Source organism: Trachemys scripta, chromosome 12 (assembly GCF_013100865.1).
Source record: "Trachemys scripta elegans isolate TJP31775 chromosome 12, CAS_Tse_1.0, whole genome shotgun sequence".
Classification (NCBI taxonomy): Eukaryota; Metazoa; Chordata; order Testudines; family Emydidae; genus Trachemys; species Trachemys scripta.
The window spans coordinates 28044495-28070319 of record NC_048309.1 but is presented as its reverse complement, the minus strand read 5'-3'; the positions used below and the strand labels follow the sequence as shown (position 1 = coordinate 28070319).

The 25825-nt window shown below is 48.8% G+C and overlaps 1 protein-coding gene across 4 annotated transcripts in view; it reads right to left on the bottom strand.

Moving 5' to 3' along the window:
- The window catches only part of NECAB3 (N-terminal EF-hand calcium binding protein 3), a 128504-nt gene that overhangs the window by 73994 nt on the left and 28685 nt on the right, over nt 1-25825 (bottom strand). For 3 of the 4 annotated variants that reach the window (XM_034787392.1, XM_034787391.1, XM_034787393.1), the window contains exons 2-3: nt 23336-23360; nt 16927-17035 (exon numbers count right to left, since the gene is read on the bottom strand). In XM_034787392.1, the coding sequence (XP_034643283.1) occupies nt 16927-17035; nt 23336-23360 (134 nt within the window). Of the gene's footprint in view, nt 1-10706; nt 10942-16926; nt 17036-23335; nt 23361-25825 lie in introns of those variants that run through there. The other variant, XM_034787394.1, reaches the window with a different exon arrangement.

Genomic DNA, 25825 nt, shown 5'->3' with positions numbered 1-25825 from the left:
TGGGAGCATAAGCTTTCGTGGGTAAGAACCTCAAGAAGTGAGGTTCTTACCCACGAAAGCTTATGCTCCCAGTACTTCTATTAGTCTCAAAGGTGCCACAGGACCCTCTGTTGCTTTTTACAGATTCAGACTAACACGGCTACCCCTCTGATACTTGACACCGTGTGCCCCTAAGTTACTGATGGGTGACTGATGGGTTTCCAGCTGATCGCTGTTCTAGGATACATGACTGGTGGGGTCCTCAGCCCTCTTCCTAGTGAACTTATCCCAAACCCACATTCACAGCTGATCCCCACTACCTCCCTCCAGGGCAGCCTCAGCAGAGAAGCCCAGGCGTGAATGAGCCAGAGAGGCTGAGCTCCCCTCTCACTTCATGGCTTCTGCCCAGTGGAACTGAGGCACGTCGGCAGGGCTGCATGGGAAACTTGCCTTGCTGCTGTCCAGGCCATGCCTGTTCTGGCATAGTCCCCACCAGCATGGATCTGCTCTCCTACCCCTCCTCCCTGCTGCTTTATCACTCAGCTACATCCCCAGGCTAAGCTCCCCAGTGCTCTCCCGGCCCCCAATCCCGCAGGGATCAGAGTGTCTGAATGTCCCATTGAACTGAATTTACCCTCCAGCTGCTTCCCCGGGCCACGCTCATGCCCACCCAGCAAACCTCATGCACAGTATCCTCACCCCATGTGCCATGCTCACGCCCACCCAGTGTGAGGGATCTCAGGCCTTGAACGTGGCCCATGGGTTCCCAGGCAGCACGCAGACTCCGGCCACCACCCAGCAGCTCACCAGAACGATGGAGCGGGGGCCAACAAAGCTCTAGTTCACAAAGGACCCTGCCCACAAAGCTCCTGATTGGGGGAGATGTCCAGCCCTACTGGGAAACTCTTCTTAAACCAGAAAGAGGCACAGGAAGTTGTCTCAACATCCTTGGCTGGCTGCTACTATGAACCTTGCCTACTTGCCTGACTCCTGAATCCTGCCTCCCGCCTGTCCCTGGTTCCTGTCCTCCTCATCCCAGACTCCTGTCTGTTCCCAGTTCCTGCTTTCCTGTCTCTCTCCTGGTCCCTGCTCCTATGCCCTACCCTTGACACTGGCTCTGACTTTTGGCTTGGCACCTGTCTCTGACCCTGGCTCTGGTTCCAGGCTTCTGACTCTGACCACTGGGCTGACCACCCATGCCCTGGTCCCTACACCCACCAGCACCACCATGCTACACTCATGCCTATCCAACAACCTGTGCCATGCTCCCAGCCACCCAACTTCAATCCCATGCCGTGTCACCCACCCAGTAGCAACTCCACGCCACATCTCCCCACTTAGCAGCAACCCCAACGGCATGTTCACATCCATTCAGCAGCATCTCTAAACCAGGTTTCTCCCCAGCCTCAGTGCAACTTGGATGAGCCCCAGCACAGCTCGTCCCTGTTCCATTCTGTACTCTATCCAAGGCACCACACTCTCAGAGAAGAAGAGCACCCTGGGATGGCAGGCTAGAATGGTTCTCAGTATAAGGGGGGAGGGATAGCTCAGTGGTTTGAGCATTGGCCTGCTAAATCCAGGGTTGTGAGATCAATCCTTGAGGGGACCACTTAGGGATCTGGGGCAAAAATCAGTACTTGGTCCTGCTAGTGAAGGCGGGGGCTGGACTCGACTCGATGACCTTTCAGGGTCCCTTCCAGTTCTATTGAGATAGGTATACCTCCATATATTAACCATTTCCAGGATGTCTGGAGTCCTGCTCACCTCACCTCAGCAGAAGACCCTGTACACGGTGCCTCTCTCTCCTGACGCTCCATCTACTCTAGCACTGAGTGCATTCGTGGCCAGTTGGCTTATGGATAGGGTGGGCGTTAGGGAGAGAGCCACCCTCTCTGATTGTGTGGCCATCGGTCACATTTGCTGGGATGAAATAGGTGGAGATGGGGGTTTCCATGCTGAGAGGAGAAATGATGGTGAACTGGAGCACAGTTTGCAACACAAAGATGCTGGAACATGCCCTTATACAGGGATGGGGCTCAAGCGTTTACAGGTGGCACTGTTGGTTTGGAAAGCCCTCCTTGAGCTATCTGCACTCAGACACTGCGCACCCCTTAGCGGCATCCCCATTATGCCTGTGATCAGCAGGTGAACAGGCCTGTGCTGAACAATTCTTTGCCTGCCATGGGAGGGGCCATGGCCCTCACTCCCCATGAAATCCATGTCAAACTTTTTATAATCAGGTGGATTCCTCCTTTAGTACCTTCCCCCTTATTCACAGGACCCTGCCCCTTTTAATTAGCTGATTGAAAAGAGCTTGGTGGCTACTGAGCGTTGCCTGAATTTCAGCGAGGAGCCATCTGGAATTTCAGCGAGGTGGGCTTGGGAGCGACTACCTTTTATGGAACAAACAATATGGAAAGTTCTGGTCTCCAGCCCACATGGAGCCCTGCTGTCTGCTGAGAATGCAGCCACCAGCTGTTTTCATCCCGTATCCCACCTGCATCTTCAAAGCATGAGGTCACACTGCTGCCTGGTGACCTGAATTTGTGCAACTATCGTGTACAGATAGAATCAAATAAATGTCAGGCTGGAAGGGCCCTTGAGAGGTCTTCTAATCCAGCCCTCTGCGCTAAGGCAGGATAAAGTCTACCTAGCTCATCCCTGACAGGTGTTTAATGCAGTGTGACGACAGGGTGGAGATGAGGCTACATCTACACTGCACGACCGCAGCTGGCCCAGGGTGTCTGACTCGGGCTCATGGGGCTCGGGCAGGGAGGCTAAAAACTGCAGCGCAGATGTCTGAGCTCAAACCCAGGCTCTGAAACCCCATGAGAGGGGAGGGGGTCCGAGCCTGGGCTCCAGCCTGAGCCCAAAGGTCTACACTGCAATTTCTAGCCCCGTGAGCCCGAGTCAGTTGACCCGGGCTCTGCGACTCGGTGCTGCGTTTTTTTATTGCAGTGTAGCCGTACCCACAGCACCATCCCTCCACAGCACCATGTTCTGATCTTGTGCTGCCCTGAATGAATTCTGGAGACTTGCATTGTTCTGCAAGCAGCTGTGGGTGAACCCAGTGAAAATCAGGGCTACTTCATCCTTTCAAGGCTGGGCATGTCAGCTTAACTGAGAAACTTTTTCAATAGAGCTAGTCAGAACTTTCCCGTGGAAAGTTTTCCCACCAAAACACAGACTTTTGCTGAAACTGAATCTCTTTTTTTTTGGGAAGAAAAATCTACTTTATAAAAAAAAAAAAAAAAATGATTTTCCTGCAGGAAATTTCCAAATACAATTTTTTGTTTGGAATCAACATTTTGAAATGAAACATTTTCCCCCCCATTTTGTTTCCATTTAAAATGTCATTTTGAGTTTTTGGTTTAAACAAACCTAAACAAAATGATATTTTAAGTAAATGTTGATTTGAAACAAATTTTCATTCAGTTTCAGCTTGAAATGAGATTTTGCTTCAGTTCTATTAAAAAACATTTTAGGTGAAAATTGAACATTTTCATTTTGAATTCATTTGAAAGGTCTCATGGGAAAACAGAAATTTTCCAACCAAAAAATTTGAAAGATTTTTCATTTGAAATTTCCCACAGGAAATATTTTGATTTTCCAACCTGCTCTCTATTTATCATAGTCAGAGTGAAGTCTCCAGAAAAAGACAAGTTGGAACATGCTAAGAGTTTTATTCCTTTCGATCTAATCTTTCTACTCTAGCTAGCTAAATTATTATGTTGCTTTCATCACCAGGAGCATCAGATACAAAGGGGGGAGAAACAGCGTCAAAGGGGAAAGAGAGCGCAAATGAGAGACAGGACAATGGGGGCTGCACTGAAGAAGAGCAAAATAATGCATGAGGGTAGTCAGGGCCGGCTTTAGGCCGATTCCCCCGATTCCCCTGAATCGGGCCCCGCACCTAAAAGGGCCCTGTGCCCATGCCTAAGAGGGCCCCGTGCCCTAAAGAAGAGCGCCTAACTTAGGCACCTTTTTAATTTTTACTCACCCGGTGGCAGTCCGGGTCTTCGTTGGCACTTCAGCGGCGGGTCCTTCACTCGCTCTGGGTCTTCAGCAGCATTTCGGCGGCGGGTCCTTCAGTGCCGCGGAAGACCTGGAGCGAGTGAAGGACCCGCTGCCGAAGTGCTGCCGAAGACATGGACCACCGCCGGGTATTCGAATCGGGACCCACACTTCCTAAAGCCAGCCCTGAGTGTAGTGGGGTGGCTCCCCCACGCCAGCTGAAAAAGGGTTAAAGTCAGCCCTGGGAGAAGGTTGTGGCTGAAAGCTGCTAAGCTGGGCTGATTGGGGAAGCAACTGCAGCTGGGCCACGCTCCAATCAGGCCACAGCTGGCCTGTATAAAAAAGGCTGTGAGCCAGAGGCCCAGAAGTCTCTCTCCAGGCTGGGAGAGAGCAGGGCCTGGCTACCTCAGAAAGGGTACTGGGAGTGGAGCAGGGCTGGGGAAAGCCAGAGGAGCATGGGCGCTCCGGGCTGGCAACTCCCCAGGCTGCAGGGCTTGGTCCAAGGCCCATGGAGGTACTAGGAGGCAGAGGAAGGCAGCAGGTCCGAACCCCCATGCCTATGATGAGTGGCTTTTACCCTGCAGTCTGCCCCAAGGAGCAGGGGCTTGGTGATGATTGGCAGTAGCCCAGACTGAGGCAAGGTGGGGATTAGAGGGTTGGGGGTTTCCCAGAGAGGGGAGACCCATAGAGACTGGTCGGGGTATTGCCAGGGGGCAGCCCCAGGGTAAAGGGCACCGGGGTCCGGGAGGGACATGGGGCCAGCTACAAGCGGGACACCAGCCTACAGAGGGTGCCCAGGCTGGAAAAGAGCTAATTCCCTGAGACAACCAGCAGGAGGCGCCGCAGGGGTGAGTACCGCACGTTTACAATGAGTGATCTAAAATATTCATCTTCCCAGATGTCAGACCTGTTACCTAAGGGAGTAGAAGAGATTTGGCAGTGAGACAGGTGTGTATGGCAGAAGATGTGAAGGGATCATTCCATTACCCAGCCACATTCTGTGTCGTGTATAAAAATCTCCATCATCATCTCTCCTTGAACCAAGCTGGCAATGAAAATGTAGCCTGCATGCTTTGGATCAAAGCCAGAGGGAGGAGAAGCTGTCTTATACTTTCCCTTCTGGAGTGACGGTGAGGGCTTCTGGGATTGGAGGCCTCCTGGAACATCGTGCTGAGAAATGACATGATATAAAGGAAGATTGAAATACATTTATAGCTGAACCTGCTTATGATGGACTTAAAGTGGAACACCATTGATAGTGAGGCTGAGTGGATTAAAGACCCAAATGGCTTCAATTAGGGACATATGTGAAGTCCCCACTCGGAGAGTTTGTGATCTGGAGAAATTTTTGATCCAGTTTTTAGGTTCATGAACTAGTTTTATTTGAGGAATCATAGAAATGGGCTGGAAGAGACCTTGAGAGGTCATCAAGCCCAGCCCATTGCACCGAGGCAGGACCAAGTAAACCTTGACCATCCCTTACAGATGTTCGTCTCATCTGTTCTTAATCTCCCCCCCCCTCTAATTTAAACTCATGGGGCCAACTTCTATCCTCACCTCTGGGTCTCTGCCAGTGCCCATCACCAGAGCATCAAAGTGCCTGTAACACACATGAAACCCTGCTGTGCTACCCGAGTGTGACAGGGTTAGACTTTGGCCTGCAGTTCCACCCAAAAGGATGAGTCTGTTTACAAATCAACATGTTTTTTTCTTGCTGTAGATCAGCCTGTTTCTAAAAAGCCCAGTGAGGTCACTGGAGAGATCCCCACAGTTTTCAAGGAGTTTGGGATCAGGTCCTATATGATAGAAACTCAGCTGGCACAAGCATGATCCTATACACACCATATCAACTGCATTTCTTCTTTTCATTTGAATAGCCTCTGTGCCCCTCGCTGCTTCTTTGTCTCCCAGTCTCTCTGGATTTGTTTTCACTCTCCCCGTCTCTCTGTCCCAATTCCCATCAGGTTGCTTCGTTAGGTATTTTCTCTTGGCTCCCTTTCTGCACAGTCTTACCCAGCAGGGTGGGAACCCAATGCTGATCAAGTCAATTTTACAAAACCACAATGTTCAAGTGGGTTCAAATTCAGGCAAATCAAAGCTGGCCCCTCCCGGGCAGCAATGTAAAAAGTGAGTCTCCGAACACAGACCGAGAGTGGGGAAAGACATTTTCATGCAGACCAAAGTCCTTTGACTCAGACTTTGCACCATCGCCCAGCATTTGGCCCCATCTTATTTATACCATTCTCTTGGCTAATGAGATGGTGTAATATCCACATCCTCTCCATGTGTAAGAGCAGGAGCTGAGAAGAGTGCAGGGCAGCAGTGACCTAGATATGATCACACTTTGGAAAGACAGTCTGCCACAGATTATTAAAAGTGTCTCCTCATTCTGCTCTGACTGCTTTGCAGGCGAAAATGCATTCCCAAGGTGCATGCTTATTAAAATCAGAACTCACATTATCGCCTGCCATCTGAGAAGCTCAACGTGCTTTGCAAACATGAATTGATTAGAGTCTGGGGCAGAACCTGAAGTGATCTATGAGCCGCTCTCACTGCCTAGAGTGCGGGTGATGGGTCTTAATGAGCATGCCCTTGGTGGGAACTCAGGGGGTATCCCCATCACAGCCTATCCCGTCAGCCTGCTGTGGATCTGAGCCGACTGCTGGAGAGACCTGGACTGCTTTAGGCAATGGGAAGTCACAAGGGAAGCAGAAGGGGTGATTGGTGCCAGTGAAAATGTTTCCCATAATTGAGCTGTCTCACTGAATGCAAATAATCCAGTCGCTCCCCACTCCTGCTGGCTATTTCCCAGGCAGTGCTGATTAGAGAGAGGGAGTGCGGCTGGGCATGTGATGCTTTGGGAGTCAAATCAGCAGAGGATGTTCTCTGAGATCCATTTAACCTCTGCACCTGCCCTGAAAATTAAAAGGGTGAGAGAGAGTCCTGGGCACACAGCTGTACCCAGCGCATCTACGGCATGTGCACCAGGGTGCTGCACCTTATCCGACCAGCCTTGCTTCTTTCTCAGTAATATGACTGACCAGTCTTGTGAGTTTCCGCTCAGAATAGCTGTGTCTTCAAAGAAACAGGCTTCTTGTCTCTCAGTCATTCTTGGAAAAGCTATTCAAGGGCAATCACGTCCTCTGGCTTTTCCTGGGAAATCAGCTGTCTGCCTGCTCTCAGTCCACTCAGTGGGAATACACTTCCTTGCACAGGTACAATCCCTCTACCTCCTTTTCCCTGGAAGGCCTTCGTTCCATTTGGCAAGCCAGCATGTGACATCTCTAGCGTGTATTTGTCTTTGTACTCCATCTCCCAAGGCAATGGCTTGTTAAGCCAGTGGCAGGAGCCATACCCCTCAGCACTGAGCAGATACACAAATACATTACGATTTAACAAAACTCTCCCGTGTCCTTGTGCTTCTTCAGAGATTTTTCAAATGCTCAATGGCCCTGTCAGTGATTCATGGGGATGAATGTGCTTCATACCTCACCACTCCCTCTGAGATTAGTGAGTCGCTCCCCCCGTGCTCTCATCCCCCTTGATTCATAGTGTCACTTTCACTCCAACTGCTCTTTCCCACGTTACTTCCCCCGCTGCTCTTACTTTCCATTTTCTGGGGCTTTCCCATTGCAGCTTAGTCTTCCACTTCAAATAATCAAAGCCCATATTTCTTTCCAGGTCTGGAGTAGTTTATACCGAGCAGTGGAGTGAGAGCACTTGGGAGTGAGAGCACTGCTCACCCAGAAACATGAGAAAATAATAAAATCAGAGTAAAATAAACGGACCTTCATCCCAGTTCTAAGTGCAACTCACAGCGCACGGAACAGCACTTCTAGATACACGCAGGTGCACTGGACCAGTGGTTCTCAACCAGGGGTACACGTACTGCTGGGGGTACACAGAGATCTTCCAGGGGGGACATCAACTCATCTAGATATTTGCCTAGTTTTACAATAGGTAACATTAAAGCACTAGCAAAATCAGTACAAATTTAAATTTCATACAATGATTTGTTTATACTGCTTTATATACTATACACTGAAACGTATGTACAATATTTATATTCCAATTGATTTATTTTATAGCTATATGGTAAAAATGAGAAACTCAGCACTTTTTCAGTAGCAGTGCGCTGGGACACTTCTGTATTTTAGGTCTGATTCTGTAAGCAAGTCGTTTCTAAGTGAGGTGAAACTTGGGGCACACAAGAAAAATCAGACTCCTGAAAGGGATACAGTGGTTTGGAAAGGTTAAGAGTCACTGCAGTGGACTGTAGAGCCATATCCCATCCGGTAAGGGGCTCCAAAGTAGCAGCAGCAAGAGGACTGTACTGCACAAGTCGCACAGACAACGCGTTTCTCCCGCCAGGCCATAGTTCGTTAGCACGTGCACACTCCGGCAGGGCGCTCAGAATAGCAGCAGCACCAGCAGGGAGATGGCTCCACTAAACAGCTAGTCAACACTGCTGTGGTAGTGGGATCAGGCCTTTAACAAGCACATGCACATTCTAGGGCAAGTTACAGCCTCTCCCCCCCCCCCCAAATAAACGGTTGACCTAGAGTCACCACAAGTGCCGAGTCAAGGGAAAGTCTAATCTGTTTGGCTAACACCAGAACCAACCCTGCCCTATGCTCGATGGGCTGCCAGCAGGATATTTTTGTGAACTGATAAATAATTTTCCTCATAAAATCCTGCACAGCCCGGGGCCAGTAAGTTGGTTTGTTAGGTGGGTAAAATATCTTTAGTTTTTTCATTATTTTCACTCACTGAAAAGCAGGCGAGTGGGTTCTGTGCCTGAGCTGGTGTCTGTTCAAGAGAATTTTGCTTGTCTGGTAAAAATTAATGTAACCACATAATGAAACTGCTGTTGGGGACCCCCCCACACACCTGTTTATGAATGGCCCACCTACCTGAAAGTCTCCCTGAGCATCTTACATGGATAAATTATTAGAACAAAGTGACACTCTCCAGCGGGACCAGAGGTTGCCCAGAACTGATCCTAGATGCAGCAGCACACTATCCTGCCCCATGCTGGGCCTCCAGGCCCATAAGTGCTGCGGTGAGATCAGTGAAGGACACAGAATATTCCATCGTCAGGTCACCAGTCCAAATCCAGCTCAGGAGCAGGGAGTGAAAGTTGTTGCCATCTGGCAACTGTTCTGTGCCCACTGTGAAATGAGCTGGTGCCTGATGGGCTCAGTCCAGCCCCTAAAAGGCAGGTGTGCAACAGCCCAGAAACCTGCATCAGAGAGGCCGTGCCAGGAGCGTGACTGCATGCTGACTGAACTACTCCTTATCCCTGGGGACGGGCCTGTCTCTAAGTTACTCATCACCATGGCGAAGTTCCTCCCCATTGTGGGACCCCCGGCTCCAGCCTGAGCCTGAACATCTACACTGCAATTAAACAGCCCCTTAGCCTGAACCCTGCAATCCAAGTCAGCGGACGTGGGCCAACTGCACGTGTTCAGCTGCAGTGTAGACGTCTCCATAGCCACTTCTCGCTCCACTTAACTATAGTTCTTTATTACGACAAGCATCTTCCTACCCCCGAACTCTCCACCCTCCCCCTGCTCCTCTCTCACTCACTTTCCCCAAATCCTCTCTCTAGCCATTCCCTCCTTGTATCTCTATTGCCTTCCAAGCAGCTGCTGCTGCATCCCCTGCTGCTCCCTGCCATGCCAAGCACTCCTGCCTTCCCTCCCCCACAGCCACACCTTCCCCTGCTACCAGCCCCACTGCCAAGTGCCCTTGTCTTCCCCATCGAGGCAGAGCAGAAGGGGCACATATATAAAACACATACAGTGAAACATGTCCGGAGGCCCCCACATTATGTGTCACTTCAGCAGACCACTGGGATGGTTTGGCACCGGCCCCCCATACACAGATCATACCCAAGTCACACAGCACAAGTCCACAGCTTTCTGATGGCCCGAGGTGTGGTGCCAGTGAGGTGCGGGCACAGAACGCTGCAGTGTATAGATTGGGGAGTGCCCCTTCAAATAGTTAGGATGCTTTCTTGTGGGCTTCCTTGTTTCCTGTCGCAGAAGGTTCCAGATCCTAACAGAGCAACCGTGTGTAGCTAGACCTGGTATGTGTGCATAGCTACCATACACCGATATTTGGACCCAACTGCATCCATGTGGTTTCCTCATATTCTCAATGTTGTGCAGAGATCAAAGGCACAGCCTGCTAATGCACATCACCAATGCAGGGCTGGAGCAACAATGCTGTCGTTATACATGGTAATCGACTGACCTAGCAACACAGCTGCACATGGAGCCTTACAGATCTCTAAGGGGGCAGATCCCTGCTTGTAACTGGGCCGGCTGCCTCTGGTGTGCCCCCTTGTGGCCTAGGGTCCTGCTACCGGCAGTCTGCCTCAGTTTCTCCTCTTGAACTGTTCAAATAAATTTCACTTTCGTGGTCAAAAAATACCCCTCCTTGGGGACTGGGTTTATTAATATAAAATCAACTGTGAATAAAACACAACCCGCCAACCCAAGTCTATGCATAGGTCCACACAAGCCAAGGTTTCTCTTCCAACTCCGGGCCTTCCTGCCTGGGGTCTTTGCAGTCTCTCCCCAGCCCTGCTGCCTGGAGAGCTTTCCTCACTCTCTGCAGGGCTCATTCTCTAATCAGAGCTGGCCTGTCACATTGCCCCAAAGGCCTTGCAATTTAAATCAGCCTTGACGTCAGTGGGTGCCACTCACCAGATTAAAGTTACGCATCTGCTCATGTACCTCCAGAATTGGGATCTAAACCCCTTCGTGCTCACTCCGCACCACAGAGGAAGGGCTGGCATTTAAGCACCGGGACTGTTTGGGTGAATTCTTCTGTCGCTGAGCTGAATGCAGAGGGACAGGAACACTGACGGGAGTTCAGTTTACACAGTTTTCGTTACCCAGAAGGCCGGGTTCCTTGTCCTTATCTGGAACGCTGTGCACAAACAGCAGGACTGAAAAGCCCGGGTCAGTCAGTGCTAATGGGCTGTATCTGGCTAATGGGCTGTATCAGGAACGCTGACCCTGGAGTCGAGACACTCAATGATCTCAGATCCTCAGGCCTCTGCATCTTGTCACAGACACCAGCCAGTGACAGCTGGCCACGATGACACCACAGCTGGTGGGATTCAAAGGGAGAAGGAGAGCTGTTCTTATGCATCCCCTGAGCATCCCCCTGCCCGGAGTCATGTGGAGACAGCTCCCCAGACCAGCCTTCTTGGCAGCATGTCAGGCTATATACAGATGACAGCAGCATTGATTTTGTGGACTGACCGTCTGATTCGCAATGCACCCTGCTCACCGCTGTGTGCCTTCTGGCCGTGCTGGGTCATCTGCTGTGGACACCGGGGTAAACCTGCCTTGTCAGGCAGTGGGTAAACTGGAGCCTTCTGCTATGCTCTAAAGCACCAGGGCTAAAGGCAGCACTTCAGGCCTGGCTCTTTATAATTTGTGTTTCCAACACAAGGGCAAGTGACTTGTATTAGGGAGGGCTCCGAGGTCGCCCAGAAACTGGAGCGACAAGAAGGGAGAGATAATTTATGACAGTGTTTCATACCCACCGGTTCCAGCCTGGAGCATTTCTCAGAACGTCCAGTGGCACTTCCCAACTCTGGGCCCAATCCTGGGCTGAGTGTCTCCTGCAACACGCTGACCCATGGGAGCTGAGGGCACTCTGCACCTCACAGGAGCCAGTTGTTTAGTTTAACTCACCAGTACTTCAATTCCCATTGAAGCCAGCGAGTTCCAGTCCAGCAAACACCCCAGAATAGGGCCCCCACTGACGTCACCAATTGAATTTATATTTTTATTGGAAACATTTTTGTTCATAGGCAGGACGTTCCCCTCTCAGACACAGACGTGTCTAATGTTGAGCGTTATCATTGTTATGTGGGGGTGAGGCAGTGACACCGCTCACTCAGGCTGTTGGCATAATGTCTGACTTCCATTCAGGCTGCATGTGGGAACAATTACATGCCCCTGTCTTAGCGATAGCGGAAACAATGGACAACTAGAGCCCAAGGGCTAGACTGTGTGCAAACCTGGGCAACATCTGGGCCATGCGGTCCAAGAGGTTGGGCAGATAAAGGCACGGGTGGGTGATTAATTTGATTTTGCTGTGGTGTGTCTGTGTGCGTGTAGGAAAGATGCAGGAGAAACCCCACAGAAACTGACAGAGAAGCAGCAGAAAAGCCAAGGAGACAGCCAAAAGGCAGTGTGGCCCTCAGAAAAAGCCTAGAGAGAGAGCTTTTGGGCTGAGTGCTGGCCGGCAAGAGGCTTGGTAGTGTGAACAAAAAAACTGTCTCCTGCTGTTTGATTCCTACCTTGTTCAGGGAAACAGAACTTTATACATCTTTGTAAATAAACAGGATGGCACCAAAGAAATACCTGACTCCATCATCAAGTTCTCTTCTTAATAGAAATAACCAGCAAGCCCCAAATATTGGCAAACTGCTCATGTCAAAAGAGGTAACATAATTATTTATTATTTGTATTGTGGTCACCTAGAAGCCCCAGTAACGGACCAGAACCCCAGCGTAGCAGGCGCTGTACGAAAACAGAACTATAAACCCTGCCCAAAAGTACTTACAATCTAAGTATAACCAAGTGTTCTCTGGAAAGAAACTCCCTGGGCAGTAGGAGCTGACCTAAAAGTCAAACGTTACATCAGAGTCAATGGAGACAAATGTGAGAATGACCCTCAGAGGCTACGTCAAGACTAGGAATGAGGGGTGTGATTTCCCTGCTCATGTGCCCATACTCGCGGGAGCACAATGAAAGCTAGCGTGTGTATAAAGAGCAGTGTCGCCAAGGTAGCACAGGTAGTGGCAGCTGGGTTTGTACTCCACATGGCTCAGCCTTGCCTCCACTGCTACTACTACTGCTGTTGCGGCTACACTGCCATTTATACGCAAGCCAGCTCGAAGAGTATGTGCACATGAGCACAGGAATCACTCCTCTAGCATTCAGTGTGGACGTTGCATGAATGATGCCAAGCAGGGCTAGAGGGCTCCAGCTCACACAGAGACAGAGATCTGCTCAAGGGACAAAGAGTTGGGGCAGAGCTGCTTGAAATATTCTGAGCAACACATTTTTTTTTTTTTTTTTTTACGGGGGAGACGAAAACAAACAACCAAAACAGACAATTTGGTGGAAAATTTCATTCTGGTCAAAATGTTCCATTTTTCCAGCGATAAAACATCCCCATATTGATTTCCAAAAACTGTCTTTGAAAACCAAAAAAATGCTGGGGTTTGGTTTCTGTTTGTCGTGAAATAAAATACAATTTGCAGGAAATTCCGAAAAAAAATTGAACATTTTTCAAAATTTCCCCACAAAAAATAATTGGCCTTTTTTGACCAGCTCTAGTCAGGAGCAGCCCTGAAGAAGCATCACTCTGAAGAGTGGCTGAGAATTACAGGGAGAGATGGATGGACAGAAGCAGCTCTGGGTCTGGGAACAGCTGCACAAACGGGTGAACAAAGAACAGCAATGCTGAAGAGGCCTTTGCATAGCAGTGGGTGGGAAATAGATGTTCCAGCCCAGGGCCCTGTGGATTGCAGCTGTCTATTGTGCCTCCCTACCTGGCTCCGCATGGCTCCCTAGAAGCAGCAGCATGTCCCTGCTGCTCCTAGGTGGTGGAATGGCCATGGGGGCTTGTGCGCTGCCCTGCCCCACCCTGCCCTGAGCACTAGCTCCGCAGCTCCCATTGGCCAGGAACCGCGGCCAATGGGAGCTGCAGGGGTGTGCCTGTGGGCAGAGGCAGCACACAGAGCTACCTGGCCGCACCTCTGCCTAGGAGTAGCAGGGACATGTCGCCACTTCTGGGGAGCCGCCCGAAGTGAGTACCGCCCAGATCCAGTACCCTGAAACTCCTCCCGTGCCCCAGTCCCCTGCCCCAAGCCCCCTCCTGCACCCAAACTCTGTCCTAGAGCCTGCGCCCCGCACCCCCTCCCACGCCCCAGCCCTAAGCCCCCCCCCTGCACCCAAACTCCCTCCCTCTTAGTTAACCAGAATTTTTGACTTGCCGGCACCCCCCATTCCCCCAGTATGCCGGATAACTGCCTTCCCCCATCCACTAGACCAGTAGCCCTGTCAAAGAAGTTAATTGGGTTGGTTTGGCATGATTTGTCCTTGACAAAGCCATGCTGGCTATTCCTTATAACCCTATTATCCTTTAGGTGCCTACAAACTGATTGTTTAATTATTTGTTCCAGTATCTTTCCAGGCATCAAAGTTAGGCTGACTGGTCTATAATTCCTCTTTCTTCCCCGTTTGAAGGACAGGTCCTATGTTTGCCCTTCTCCAGCCCTCTGGGACCTCACCCATCCTCCATGTAGAAGATAATCACTAACGGGCTGACGCTCTGCTCTGCCATAGGCTTCCTGTGTGACGTTGGCCACATCAGTCAGTCTCTCTGTGCCTGAGTTCCCCATCTGCACCAGGGAGATAACAGCCACGCACAGCCTGATGGGGGGGGTGCGAGGACAACATTAGAGATTGTGAGGTGCTCAGATACTGCGGCAGCGGGGGGTCATATAACGAACATAGAGAGATCTTCTTCTTCTGATCTTTTATTCCTTACCCATAAAATCAGCGTTCATTTAAAATCTCATGGCAAACTTCATTATGGTCAGCCATTTAAAACGCTCTTCATCCACTGGGCTGGCTCTGCAGCACCTCACACCTGTGCTAAGTGGGTATCAAACACCACCCGATCAGACTGCAAGCTGCACAGCATGCAGAGGGCACTGTCTTTGCAGCCTGTCAATTGGGTAAGATGGCATAAGCAGGTGGAACCCCCCTTACTGTTTGCTTTGATAGCCGCCGATAGATAAGTGGGATCCATCCTTTCACCTGAAGATCTCACTGACAACCTGCTGATTCCATACCCGGGGAGTGTCAGGGAGACTGATTCAATGCCAGAGCCCCGCAGGGTGCTAACCTGCCAGATAAGCGCAGACCAAGCCACCATCTCTATAGTTATTTCTACTCTCTGAGCTCTGGCAGTTCAACACATTCCAGATCCAAGCATCCGCACCAGAACAGGAACCATTTCACAAGTCATCCTGCATGAGTGGTTCAGCCATGTTGTGTTTGTGCAAGGATGCAGTTTGCGGGCTGGTTGCTCACTTTAAGTTTCACAGTCTCACCTCCAAGACAAACAGGTCTAATGCAAAAGCTGTCGGTTCCACCTGAAACCTGGCTAAGGGGAGAAAAGTCTGCTGGAGATGACAGAGCAGAGAACCAGCAATCAGGCTTCTGACAACGGAATCCCCCTTGGAGCTCACAAGTCTGTGCAGCTGCTAGGCAAAAAATTGAACAGACTCTAATCTCTGGTAATACAAACACGGTGGTGGCAGCTGTCACCGCTCATGCTAAACCCTATGTTCCATATGCTGGAGATCCTGCAGAATGATGGAAATGGAAAGACAGCAGGCGCCCTGATCTTGCTACTACCATAATGCAGGGCGGTGGGGGAAGGGAGGTTGTCTTCCTCTGCAGCCCGAGGCACGGTCAGTTGCAGGTTTAAACTAGTGTAAATGGTGGATTCTCAGTAACTTAAAATCTTTAGACCATGGTTTGAGGACTTGAGTAACTCAGCCAGAGATTAGGGATCTATTACGGGAGTGGGTGAGTGAGGTTCTGTGGCCTGCGATGTACAGGAGGTCAGACTAGATGATCATCATGGTCCCTGCTGACCTTAGAGTCTATAATGCGGTTAAAGCAAAAGAGATCTAGGTTTAGTTCCTGGCCTTGCAACAGACTTGGAGTTAGGTGCCTACTTACCTTTGAGGATCTGGCCTTTATCTTTCTGTGCCTCAGTTCCCTGTCTTACTGCAGGGAAAACTGTGTTACCTCAACGGGGCGGGGGAAAGTAATTAATGTTTGTGAGCTATTGAGATACCATGACAATGAAAGCGTTGGAAAGAGATGACCTCTCTGCCCGGCAGTCTGAGACTCTGCTTGCTTGTGCCGAGGATCTACTCAGATCAGAGAGTCCGGCTGCTCCCAGATGGTGTAGAAAGCCTAGGGCCAAATTCCTCCCTGGTGCAACTCCGTTCATTTACATGGATGTAGGCCAGGGATAAAATTTTTGGCCTCCATCATTTTAAAAAGTGCAATTTGTCCTTACTCTGGTTCAGACATTAAATACAGCATTTCCATGCCATCTGGATGTACGTTGCGTAGAATGATACACTAGGGTAGGCTTTGATCTCCGTAACAGTGGAATTCTGGAGTAACTCTACTGTTCCTCTAGGATATCTCCAGCCTATAGAAATCAGAACTCGGCTCACTATTTTCATTGAAAGTAACCTCAATTCTCAGGTTTCAGAGTAGCAGCCGTGTTAGTCTGTATCCACAAAAAGAACAGGAGTACTTAGAGATTAACAACTTATGCTCTAATAAATTTGTTAGTCTCTAAATTGCCACAAGTACTCCTGCTCAATTCTCAGTCACTCTAAATCCCATATGAAGGCCCCTTTATGCTGACAGGGTGGGGCAAAGCAGTCTTTATGTAAATGAGAATTGAGGTCCCATGTGTCACTAACGCCACAGAATTGTCATTGTTTTGATCCCATTGCATGCTTCTATCTCGGCTCTAATATGGTTTGACGGTAGTGCATATTTCTGAAACAGATTTTTAAACTGCAAACCAATGTAACATAATTTTAAATGGATGTTGCTTGGAATGAATTCACATAAATCTGATAGTGATTGTCTCCAAATGTCGGACTCTGCAGCCACATTCATATCTGGTATTCAATGAATTTTAATATCTGACAATTCCACGATGTGGATTTATCTGATGCCTAATATTTATTGCAGAGGTTTATTTGCACAAATCTCCAAATGTCACCCTATCCACAAACAATGGAGTTTTAAATCCTGCTTCACATCCTCTTGGCTAGGACATTATAGTACTTACTCTGAATGATGCCTGTCAATTCCACTGAACAGCTCCCACAGTTCCTCTGAGCTTAAAATACCATCAGCAAAATAGTTCTTAAACTCTTCAAATGACAGCTTGCCATCATCTGCATGTAAATAAAAAGAGAGGAATAATTATACAGCTGCAAAGAGAAGTGAATCAGGCCATGTAAAGTCTATACAAGAAGTGTGGGCTGACTGGGAGTGTTCTGGATGGTCATAGACATTTCAATGGAACCGCATTCCATCAAAGTACACAGGGCTGTCAAAACAGAAATACTTGATGAAATCAAGTCGATTTCCCCAGAATTTTGTTTTGGAAGAGACTGAAGGAAAAAGAGCCCTGATACTGTCAAAACATCCCAGCGACATTTGGGGAAGGAAACGTTTCCATTTTGCATTTTGAAAGAACTTTTCATTTCCCATTTGTTTACATTATAAGACAAGCACATTTTTAAAGTTGAATTTTGTCAAAACGAAATCTTTTGAAGTGAACTGAAACAAAAATTGGGGAGGGGGGGCTTTTCCTTCAGAGTGTTTCAAAATGTTCAGTTATCACCATACACTAAACCCACCAACCCAAATGAAACCAAAGTATTAAGCCCCCAGTTCTCTCTCCGATTCAGAATGAAGTCAAATTTTGCAATCTACGATCCTTTACCAAGCAGAACTTCTGTTCTCTGCACAGCTCTAATAATAACAACACGTAGTCCTTCTATAGCTCGTTCCAGGCGAGGCCCACAAAGCACACCACAAGCATGCATTAATTAAGCCTCACAAAATGCCTGTAGTTCAGTATTATTATCCCATTTTCAGAAAGGAAACTCTAAGGACCAACTCCCTGACACTGAGATCTGCTGGGCTAGTGACAGGCTCCCAGAGGAAGCTGCTGAAGCCCCATCACTGGGGGCATTTCAAACTAAGCTTGACAGCAAACTAGTGAAGCTTTTCAAAAGGGACTGGTGATTACGCATGTCTGTCTTTAGCAGTCCAATGTGAGGCGCCTTAAAGGGGTCTGCTTTTCAGAGGACAAGGGCTCAGCATATCAGTTGTCTCACAGTGGGTTCCTAAGAACTGAGATTCCCCAAATCACTTGCCACAGATGAAAATCTTGGGCTAACCAAACCAAAGGGAATAACCCAGCTCAGAAAGAGGAATTAGGAGGAGGGCTTAACAGGCTTTTGGCCTCTGGATTCTATGTCTTGATTCCCCTCTCACTCATATCACTGTAAAGCAACAGTAATGCCAAAGAAACCAGTGGGGTTATACCTGTGTAACACTGGTGCAAGCGAGTGGCGATTCAGATGAAGAAATAGAGAAGTTACCATGAGTCAGTGGAAGTGCCAGGAACAGAACCCCGGGTGTCCTGATCCCCAGACCCCTGCTCTACCTACTAATGGTCACATCTTGAGGGATCCAGCATATTAGTATCCAAACTGGCGTTTAAGAAGGATGCCAGGGCTAACACCCAACTCTTGCAAAAAGTGTCATGGGACGCATCAGGCACACAAGTGACTGTTATCCTCTGCCTTGCTGTATAATAGTGGAAAAGAGTGAAATACAGTTCTCCCTCTTCTATGCCAGCAAATGCAGCAACCAGATGCTGCTTGGCAAGTGATCAGAGAAAGGAAACAGCCAGGAATCCAGTTGTGGGGGCAGGCAATCGGAGCCCACAGCTCCCCTTTGAATGTGGCTTTGAGCCCTTTGGCTGCTGTTGCTACAAAATGCATTTGTAAGGCAAGGGCTCTTTTCCCCACCTTGTCAGGCCCACTCAGCAGAGCGATTCCCGGGAGGACCCTTGACACTACAAAAACGAGGAGTACTTGTGGCACCTTAGAGACTAACAAATTTATTTGGGCATAAGCTTTCGTAGGCTAAAACCCACTTCATCAGATGCATGCAGTGGAAAATACAGTAGGAAGATATATATATCCACAGAGAACATGAAAAAAATGGATGTTGCCATACTAACTATAACAAGACTAATCAATTAAAATTGGACTATTATCAGCAAGAGAAAAAAAAGTTTGTAGTGATAATCAGGATGGCCCATTTTCAACAGTGGACAAGAAGGTGTGAGTAACAGTAGGGGAAAAATTAGCATGGGGAAATAGTTTTTACTAAACCTTGACACTACGTGGTTCATCTTTTAAATACAGACTGTGACAAAGTTCCTCCTCTATCTTGGTGGGTCCTGCGCTTATTGGCGGATTTTCTTGCCTCAGAAATTCACCATGTGGGTTGGGGAACAGCCCAGAGACCTTCCCCTCTGGGAGAACCCACAGTCCAGGTCAGTTGGGAGGTTTGCAGGGAACCCTGGCCCGCCGTCTACTCCGGGTTCCAGCCCAGGGCCCTGTGGACTGCAGCTGTCTATAGTGCCTCCTGTAACAGCTGCATGACAGCTACAACTCCCTGGGCTACTTCCCCATGGCCTCCTCCAAACACCTTCCTTATTCCCACCACAGGACCTTCCTCCTGGTGTCTGATAACCCTTGTGCTCCTCAGTCCTCCAGCAGCACACCCTCTCACTCTCAGCTCCTTGTGACTCTTGCTCCCAGCTCCTTTTTAAAACCCAGATGCCCTGATTAGCCTGCCTTAATTGATTCTAGCAGCTTCTTCTTAATTGGCTCCAGGTGTCCTAATTAGCCTGCCTGCCTTAACTGGTTCTAGCAGGTTCCTGATTACTCTAGTGCAGCCCCTGCTCTGGTCACTCAGGGAACAGAAAACTACTCATCCAGTGACCAGTATATTTGCCCTCTACCAGACTCCTGTACCCCACTGGTCTGCATCTGTCACAAGACATATTCCCATCAGAGTCCAGCCGACATAGCCAGCAGCTTCGAGCTGCTGGGGGTGGGGTGGGTGTGATACTGCACCCCATATTTGTCACAGTAATATTATTATAATATAGTTATGACATAATTATGATGCATTTTGTACAAGATAAGTCATGTGAGGTGTCATTGGAAAAGTTATGATTTGCTGAATATGATTATCCTATTTGTATGCATGTATCATTTTTGTATCTGAAGTTATAAATACTGACTATGTATCTGTACTTCAAATGTAGTTACACTTGGGTAATGCCCACTAGACAAGATGCTTTCAGTCTAGATCAGGGATCGGCAACCTTTGGCATGTGGCTCGCCAGGGTAAGCACCCTGGCGGGCTGGGCCTAGTTTGTTTACCTGCCACGTCCGCAGGTTCGGCCGATTGCAGCTCCCACGGGCTGCAGTTTGCCGCTCCAGGCCAATGGGGGCTACGGGAAGTGGCATGGGCCGAGGGATGACGTGGCAGGTAAACAAACCGGCCCGGCCCGCCAGGGAGCTTACCCTGGTGAGCCACGTGCCAAAGATTGCCGATCCTTGGTCTACATAGCTGGTTGGGAAGGGCCTATTCAGGGCAATGAGCCATTAGAGAAAACAATAGGCCTTAGGAGAAACTTATCTCCCACCTGGTGAGTTCCCAGGAACACTCCAGACAGCCTGTAAGTAATGGCTGCTATGACTCCACAAGGACATGTGACCAGGCCACATGATTCTGGAGTCCATCTTGGGATGTCAGTATTTTTCCACAAACCAGTCTGGGAACCAAGTTTTGAAACAAAGGGTTCCCGCCATATGCTAAAGCTGTATAAGGCAGGGAGTGACATCATCTGTTGTTTTTCATTCCCCACACAAGAAGACTCCTAGAACCACCTGAAGAAAAAAGACTGAACTGGGGGAAGTGCTGGACCCAGGCTAACGGGATTTCTAGCCTGTCTATGAAGACCTGAAAAACCCAAACTGTAAAGCTAACGCAGCTTGTGTCTTAAGAATCTACAAGTCTGCCTGTACCATCAGTTAGGGTGAGAATCTGCTATTCATATCCAACCTATCTAGTATATTAAGCTTAGTTTGCAGTTTTGTATATTTGCTAGGTAATCTACTTTGATCTGTTTGCCATCACTTATAACCACTTAAAAATCTATCTTTTGTAGTTAATACATTTATTTTATGTTTTAATCTAAACCAGTGAGTTTGAAGTGAAGCATGTGGGAATCTTAGCTCAGAGAGGCTGTTGCATATTCCTCTCCACATTGAGGGGGAGGCGAACTGGATAATAAATTCAGACTAGTTGGGGTTTTGACCAGGGCAAGACGGTACCACTCTGGGGTCCTAAGCTAGAAAGCTGGGGGTTATTTTGGCTGTAGACTCTCTTTTGTTGGTTCACATGCAGTGGCTGGTCAGAGATCCTGCATGTAGCTGCAGCTGGGTGAGTCCCTGCCTGTGTGAATGCTGGTGGAAATGTAAGACCAGGAGCGTTTCTGCAGCTTGTCACAGCAGCACAGTGTGACAGGGAGCCCAGGCTGGTGGGTCAGAGGGCTCTACAGTACCCCAGTTCCAGGTGGCGCCCCAGGGGGAACCAGTCACAGTGGGTTCTCTTTGCTGAATGGCTTCTTGTTCCTCTCTGGCTCTGGGGCAAATCTTCTGCATTGCAGAGCTGGCAGAACAGTAACACATTGAGCTATGTGGCTTGTCATGCTCTATTTTCCCCCAGGGCAGAAGGGCAATGACCTGGGGAGAGATGGGGGGGTTCGCCTTCCCTGCAGTGGGTCACTTGCCAGGATTATCTGGGTAGATCTCACTTAAACATCTCCCTGACATTGCAGGGGTCTCAGGCACTGGGGCACCTCCACCCGAGGCACAGAACAGTCCAGTCTCCTGTCGGTGTCATTCACTTTGGTCTCATTTTGGTTGTTGGGATTAGTGCGTAGGTGCTGGGTACTGTTGGTGACCCATGATATTCAGGAGGAGAGACGAAATGGTCTAGTGGTCCCTTCTGGCCTTAAACTCAATGACTATTAGCCAGTACAGGAGGGATTGATAGAAGATTACTCCTCTCAAACTGTGTTTTCATCCATGGGTCCAGCACAACATTTCAAGGCCAATTTTTTTCTGTCAGGCACATTTACTGCAGGTCTAGAACTAGGGAAAACGAGGGATGGGCACAGCCCTCCACCCTGGGCCCTGTGGGACTGACAAGGACTTCACTGGAAAGGACCTGTTAGTCCTCAAGGCTAACCAGGTAGATGTGTGGCTGTGGTCTGACTATATGAGTTCTTCCCGTAGCAGCTGAGTCATACAGTCCCACTGAAGTCCCATAACAGCCAAAGTCAATGCACTGCAGGAAGCAGAACCCTTCTTTCTCCCCTGTTGTTTGCCTTCAGTCGTATAGGTGCTGGTAGCTGTAGGGAGGAACTAGATCTGGCACAAGTGAGCTGAGGACGAGGCCCATAATGTGCATGTGTTGAAGTGTGCTTTGATTTCATTTTGCTAGCTCTGGCCAATTGGAGGCCAGACGCCAGCTCTGGGCTACATGGGGGTCTGTTCTTGGTTTTGCATAGGCTGTGAATTTGCTTTCAGCGTGGGCCAGGGAGGATGCAACAACAGCCAAATTCAAATGAAACCAGAAACAGCATCATCAAATGAACGTCAGGTTATAGGGAAAGAGCAAAGGCCTAGACTGATATAGAGGTCAGCCTGGATAATGGAAACAAGCACAGGTACAGGTGCGGCAGGCAGGGGTTAGTACTGATTGTCAGGTTATAGACAGGGGTTAGCTATCTCTCCTATTCCTCTGTTGTAACAAATCCAGATGCCTAGGGCTCTAGGTAATAGCACAGGGCTCATGGGCTGGGACAATTTTTATGAGAGATGGCACAAAGTTCTGTGTGAGATTGGAAGGGCCTGAATTACCAAACATCAGGAGAGCCAGGGTGCCCTGAAAATGTGATCGCATACGTGTGCACCTGGAATATGAAGGGCATTATAGACAGAACCATAGGAATTCTGCTCCATTGGGCTCTCAGCCCAAGAGCACCTTATTTAATTTTAAATCTGCAGAAGGGAAGCTGGTTTTGGTGGCAGTTGATTATTTGCTGGGTTCACACAATTAGTAAAATGAGGTTCTCCAGAATAACACAGGGTAAGTTCAGTAAATACATTGCTACCCCCACACAAGGCAGTCAGACAGAGACCTCATACAGCTGGGCCACAAACCAACCACAGATAAGGGGGCTAGGAGAAAACTTCCCCTAGGAGCAAGTTATTCTGTACTTGTCCAGTGGGGTGGGGGGCGGCTATTTCACAGGCCACTGTCAAAGACATCTAGAGAGCAGGTGGGCCCCATGACTAATCTGGACAGGCAACTCTTGTGCTCCATTTCTTTATCTCCCTAAAGGCTTTCCCAGAGGCAGCAGGGGAAGGAGGATGGGAAGGTTCAGAGCTCTTTTCCTCACAGCCGATGAGATGTTTTTCTTTTCTTTGTCACTTTATTGGCAGACACCTCCATAGGGAAAGCACTAAATCTACTTTCCTACAGGCAGCTTGGGAACAGGGATAGGATACAATGTCCTGAGTACTCACCGTTCTTGTTGGCTCGTCGAAAAACCTGAAAAGAAAAACACAGAAGGTGTTGTAACAACACTGGGGATAGAGGGCATCGTCTTTTCATTCCTGCGTGAGCTGGCCAGGATTGTACCTGGGGTGGCTAACTCAAGCCAAAGCCCATGCCACTGCAGACACACTGCTACTTTTAGAACACCAGCTGGAGCAGGGCTAGCATGTGTCTGCTTGCCCTGCCCACATGGGGAAGCAGCCTCTCTGCTGCTGTGTAGACACATCCTTGGAGTGTTAATTACCAATGTGGGATGGGTTTGCACAGAGGAGATTTTCCTTTGCAAACTATTCAAGCTGTTTCTCTCCTCCAATCTACAGAGCCCTGAGGATGCCTGTCTATGATTTAGCAAACTCCAGCATGTGCACAGAGCATCTTTTTGTTCCTTTGCTCGCTTTAGAGTAGCAAGCATGGAGGGATCCAAACTAGAAAGGACCAGATTGCAGCATGTGGCCTGCAACATGCAACAAGCACATGACCATAGTTGTTCCTTCAAAGTCTTCAATGTTTCAGCTCCTTTAAACAAAATAATTACCAGGACACCTAGCTCATATAGAGGGCTTTCCCCCCAGTAGATCTGAAAGTGTTTTACAAAGGAAGTCGGTATCATTGTGCCCATTTTACAGAGAGGGAAACTGAGGCACAAAGCAGTGATTCACCCATGGTCACTCAGCCAGCGGTGGAGCCAGGAAGAGAACCCAGGTTTATTGAGGCCCATTCCAGTACAGTGCACTCTCCACCAAGCCACACTTGCTTAAAAAGACAACAGCATTAAGCACTTAGTGCAGCACCTCCCGCAATTCACCCATCAGAAAAATTGCTGAGTAACTGCACTAAGGAAATGGGACTTCCCTTCCCTATATGATCTTCCTTAACAGCAGCCCGCCCAGCAGCAAAACTCCTCCCCCTCTGGGGAGGGCAGAGCAGTAACTGATTCTGTGCCCACTACAACATGCATTTAAGAGTCATTCTGACTATGATGAAGGAGCTGGCTACAGAAAGTCAGTTTTCTGGCTAAAGTAATTCTGGATAAGGGGATAATCTGTTTCTTTGTTTCACGTCTGATACATTTTGTACTGATTTCTTTTGAGTCTGATGAAAGAATATGGATAATATTAGGCAGGAGGTGGAAAAGAAATTATCACTTGCTTTGACCTGCCACCCACACACCTCAAAAACAGATGAGCTGAGCTAATGTTAAGGGGATCTCGCTCCACGCTTCATTCCTCTGGGATTGGCTGGTAATCAGTACACACTTGGCTGACTTCAGATGAATTTAGGAGGTTACAGTCTAGCCTGTTCATTTGTAAGTCACGTCAAAGATGCTGCAGTGTTATAATGTGCCGGGCTGTGAGTGCTCATGGCTGTATCGTGTTCGAGAGGTTATATCTGATCAAAGCTCGTGTGACTTTTAATCACATTATAATGAAAACGTAAAAAGGGAAATAACCTTACACTGAGAGGCAGTCACTTCACAGGCTGTGCTCCTCGGTAACGAAACAGTGTTAGAAGTCCTGCCCAAATGGAACAGACCTATGATCCATTCCATGTGATAGCCCACCTTGGGCCATACACAACAGATCAATGACCCATTCTGTCAGCTAGCCCACTGTGGGCCATACACAACCTATCAATGGCCCATTCTATCTGCTAGCCAACCTGGGGCTACACCAGAGCAGACCAAGGACCCATTCCGTTGGCTAGCCCAACTTGGGCGAGACCAGAGCAGACCAAGAACCCATTCCGTCAGCTAGCCCACCTTGGGCCAGACCAGACCAAGGACCCATTCTGTTAGCTATCCCATCTTGGTCCACACCAGAGCAGACCAATGGTCTATCGAATTCACTACTCTGGGTCCATCAGTGGTCAGTTCCTGGCGCTCCAGAGGAAGATGTAAAACCCACATAGCTCCCTGAGTTGGGCAATACCAGCCATGGGGGAATCGTTTACCACGTGCTATCTAACTAATCATCCCCACCACCACTTCCTGCAGTACAATCCCTGGGTGTCTTCTAGCCCTGCCCTCCTTGTCTGATGGAACCCCATTACAAGGGGGCTGCTAGTTGGAAGCTAGCCAAAGCAAACTGAAAGTCAAATGTAGGGGAGACTAAAATCTCGAGATTTGTCCTGGAGGCTACTGAAGCCTCACAAAATACTGTCAAGCAAAATAGAGAGCAGGGAGGCAAGGTATAAAAACAGCTTGGTTACCTGGTGAAAGGGGTTATTCAAACTGAACAGTGATCGGTCTCAAAATGGAAATCCAACTTCAGTGCAGACAGTAGAAAGAAGCGTAAACTAGACTGTAAGTTCCTTGGGGCAAGGAACATTTTTTATTCAGTATGTGCACAGGACCTAGCACAATGGGGTCCTGGTCGAGGCTGGGCCTGCGAGGTGCTACCACAGTCCAAATAACTAGCGATGGACTGGGGACTCTCATGGCTTTATGGTAAGTGTGAGTC